The 2,949-nt window shown below is 40.0% G+C and overlaps 1 protein-coding gene across 1 annotated transcript in view; it reads right to left on the bottom strand.

Annotated features, from left to right (window-relative positions):
- Cbfb (core-binding factor subunit beta) overlaps nt 1-2,949 on the bottom strand; it is a 65,993-nt gene that overhangs the window by 62,186 nt on the left and 858 nt on the right. The window contains exon 2 of the mRNA XM_010612370.2: nt 2,782-2,906. Coding sequence (XP_010610672.1) covers nt 2,782-2,906 — 125 coding nt within the window. The remainder of the gene's footprint in view (nt 1-2,781; nt 2,907-2,949) is intronic.

Here is a 2,949-nt window from a genome sequence, read left to right as displayed (position 1 = left end):
ATTTTTTACTAACCTCACTAGTACATAAAGCAGATATTAAAAATCAAAAGAGCCGGGCATGGTAGTGCTGGTGCACGCCTGTAATCCCAGCACTAGGGAGGCTGAGGCAGGAGGACTGCTGTGAGTTCGAGACCAACCTGGGCTACATAGTGAGTTCCAGGTCAGTCTCAACTACATAGTGAGAGCCTGTCTCAAAAAAAACAAAACAAAACAAAAAAATCAAAAGAGAGGGCTGGGGATCTGGCTCAGTGGTTCCGATGCCTGCCTCACAGTGCAAAGGCCGGAGTTTAATCCCCAGTACAAAAACAAAACAAAACGGAAAACAGAAAAGCAACTGAATCAGAAGGACTCGCAAATTTTGAGAACTATATACATTCTTGCTGTATATGACTACTGTCAAAATAGAGGCAAAATAATGTCTCCCACAACAGATAAAAAGCACAGCCTATTTGTAAGTAATAAGACTAATTTCAGACATTAAATCATGTAACCTCTAAATTCAAATAAATTAAATACCTGTGATAATAAAAGGCACTGTGTGAAATATGTGTATCCAAAGAGGTATATCAGAATAGACTATCTTCATCCCCTAGCAGTTAAGGATCTTATTTTTTTGTTGTTAGGTTTTTGTTTTTGTTTTTTGACACAGGGTCTTGCTGTGTAGTTCAGTATGTTCTTGAACTCACTGTAGCTCAGGCTGACCCTGAATTCATGGTGATCCTCCTGCTTCAGACTCCTGAGTGCTAGGATTATCAACATGTCATCACATTCAGATTTCCCAAATAAGAAGTTAACATTAGTATGAATTTTTACAGAATTCAATCTACCCTCTTTAACCTTTCATATTTGTCAGAAAACAAATTAAACGTGGTATGTAAAAATTTGTGTGCTCAGATATTTGGAAAAGAAGACCTAGCTAGATGTCTAATTCATCCTGGAAAGAAATGTGACAAACACAGGAACCTATAAATGCTGCTATACTCTTACAGCAATACTTTAATAGATACACTGTGGGGTGAATTATATCTCCAATTCCTAACTACATGCAAAACAAAGTCTGATGAGACAAAAAACAATACTGGCTATGTTTCACTGGGTTTCTGGAAAACCTCAGCTTTAAGTTAATGGCAAAGGGTCCAGGATTTAGCTCAGTGGTGCCACATCTGCAGTCCTGAGTTTGATTCCTGGTTGGTGGGGTAAGAACAGTACTTTGTATCTCACCTTTTACCCTTAATATCAATTACCTCCAGGAAATTCAACAGTTATACAACCCACCTTTTCTTTTCTTTCTCTTTTTCTTCTCTAGCACTGGAGATTGAACCCTGGGACTCCATAATGAGCTATATCTCTACCCCTTTTCTTTTGAAATGGGGTGTCTCTAAACCACCAAGATGCCCAGACTGGATTTGAACTTGTAATCCTACATCCTATTTTAGCCTCCCACATTACTGGGGTTACAAGGGTGTGTCACCATCCTAGCTTCTTTTGCAAAAGAAAACTCAAAAGATAACACCGTCACTGGACCACTGTTTCTTTTTTCTACTATTCAGGAATAAAACAAAAAAATACTTGTCTTATACTTGAGTTATATAACAAGTACTCAAACTCGGAGGTGGGCTGAAAGGTAAAGAATGTCTCTTATAACATGTATTAATGATCACATATTATAGAGCTCCCGGTAAATGTAACCAGTATCATCTCATTTTCTGTCACATAATCCCCAAAACTTTTCATTTTAAATACTGAATATTCCTTAAAAATAAATCTGGAGGTGGTGTACACGTGTAATCCCAGAACTAGGGAGATTGAGGCAGGAAGATTGCTAAGAGTTCGAGGCCAGTCTGGACTACATAGAGAGACCTCCGGATCTCAAAAAACAGGAGAATTTTATAGTATGCAAATTAAATCTCAATAAAAACAAGTAACTGGTTATAAAGTGGGAGAGGGGATACACTTTCCACTATCCTCCAGCTGTCAACTTCAGTTCAAACAGAACCTTAGCTTTAAGTCTCTGCCAAAACAATGGGCCCAAATCACCATCTTTTCTAGATTCTTCCCACCATCATTGTCTCATTAGCACTTCAACTGTACCAAGTCTACAAGAGGAACTGGGACATACGGATTTTTTTCAACCTAAAGCTTGATGGAGAGGCATCAAATCTATCATCTACAACAGAGGCCTCGAAGAGATCAACTGTGGCAAATCATGCTGTTCTCATTTAAACTGCAGCACTAACTACATATATTTAGGTTAGAAAAGAAACACTAATGGTCTGATTCTCCTGAGACTTAATAATATTCTAAAGAAAACTGTATATCATTTGGTACCTTCCCGTAAGGACAAGAGATAACTGGAATAAAGATGTATTCTTATCTATATTGGGAACAAGATAGTTTCATAAAGATTTGCCAACTAATCTAGCTTCTAAGAATTAAACTCAGTCGGGAATAATGGCACACGCCTGCAATCCCGGCACTCTAGGAGGCTGAGGCAAGATGATCATATATTCAAGCCCAGCCTGGATAATTTAGAGACTCAGCCAAACGCTATCTCAAGTTAAAACATTAAGCGCTGAGGATGTAGCTCAGTGCAAGAGTACTGCAAAAATGAAGAATAAAAATAAAACCAACTATCTCTGATCTTGAACGATTTTTTCCTAACAGCTATTTTCTTCCTGTATGTACCCTGAACACTAATTGGTGTCATAGCCGACCAAAGACCTCTGCTTGTTTATTTTGGTTCGGGTTCTAGATGCACTCAGGGTCAACCTGTCCACCAACCTCGCTCCGGGGAAACACGAGCCACCGCGGGGAGGCCACAGGAAAAGCGTGTCCCCGCGAGGACCTGCACACCAGCCTCTGGTTTTCGCCTTTTGAATCCCGAGTAGGAAGTGAGACGGCGCCCGCTTAGTTCCGGGAGCTGCGGCGTCCGTGGCGCCGTCCGGAGCC

The sequence above is a fragment of the Fukomys damarensis genome, unplaced genomic scaffold (assembly GCF_012274545.1).
Source record: "Fukomys damarensis isolate Sample0158 unplaced genomic scaffold, DMR_v1.0_HiC HiC_scaffold_32, whole genome shotgun sequence".
Classification (NCBI taxonomy): domain Eukaryota; kingdom Metazoa; phylum Chordata; class Mammalia; order Rodentia; family Bathyergidae; genus Fukomys; species Fukomys damarensis.
This window is presented reverse-complemented; position numbering and strand designations above follow the sequence as displayed.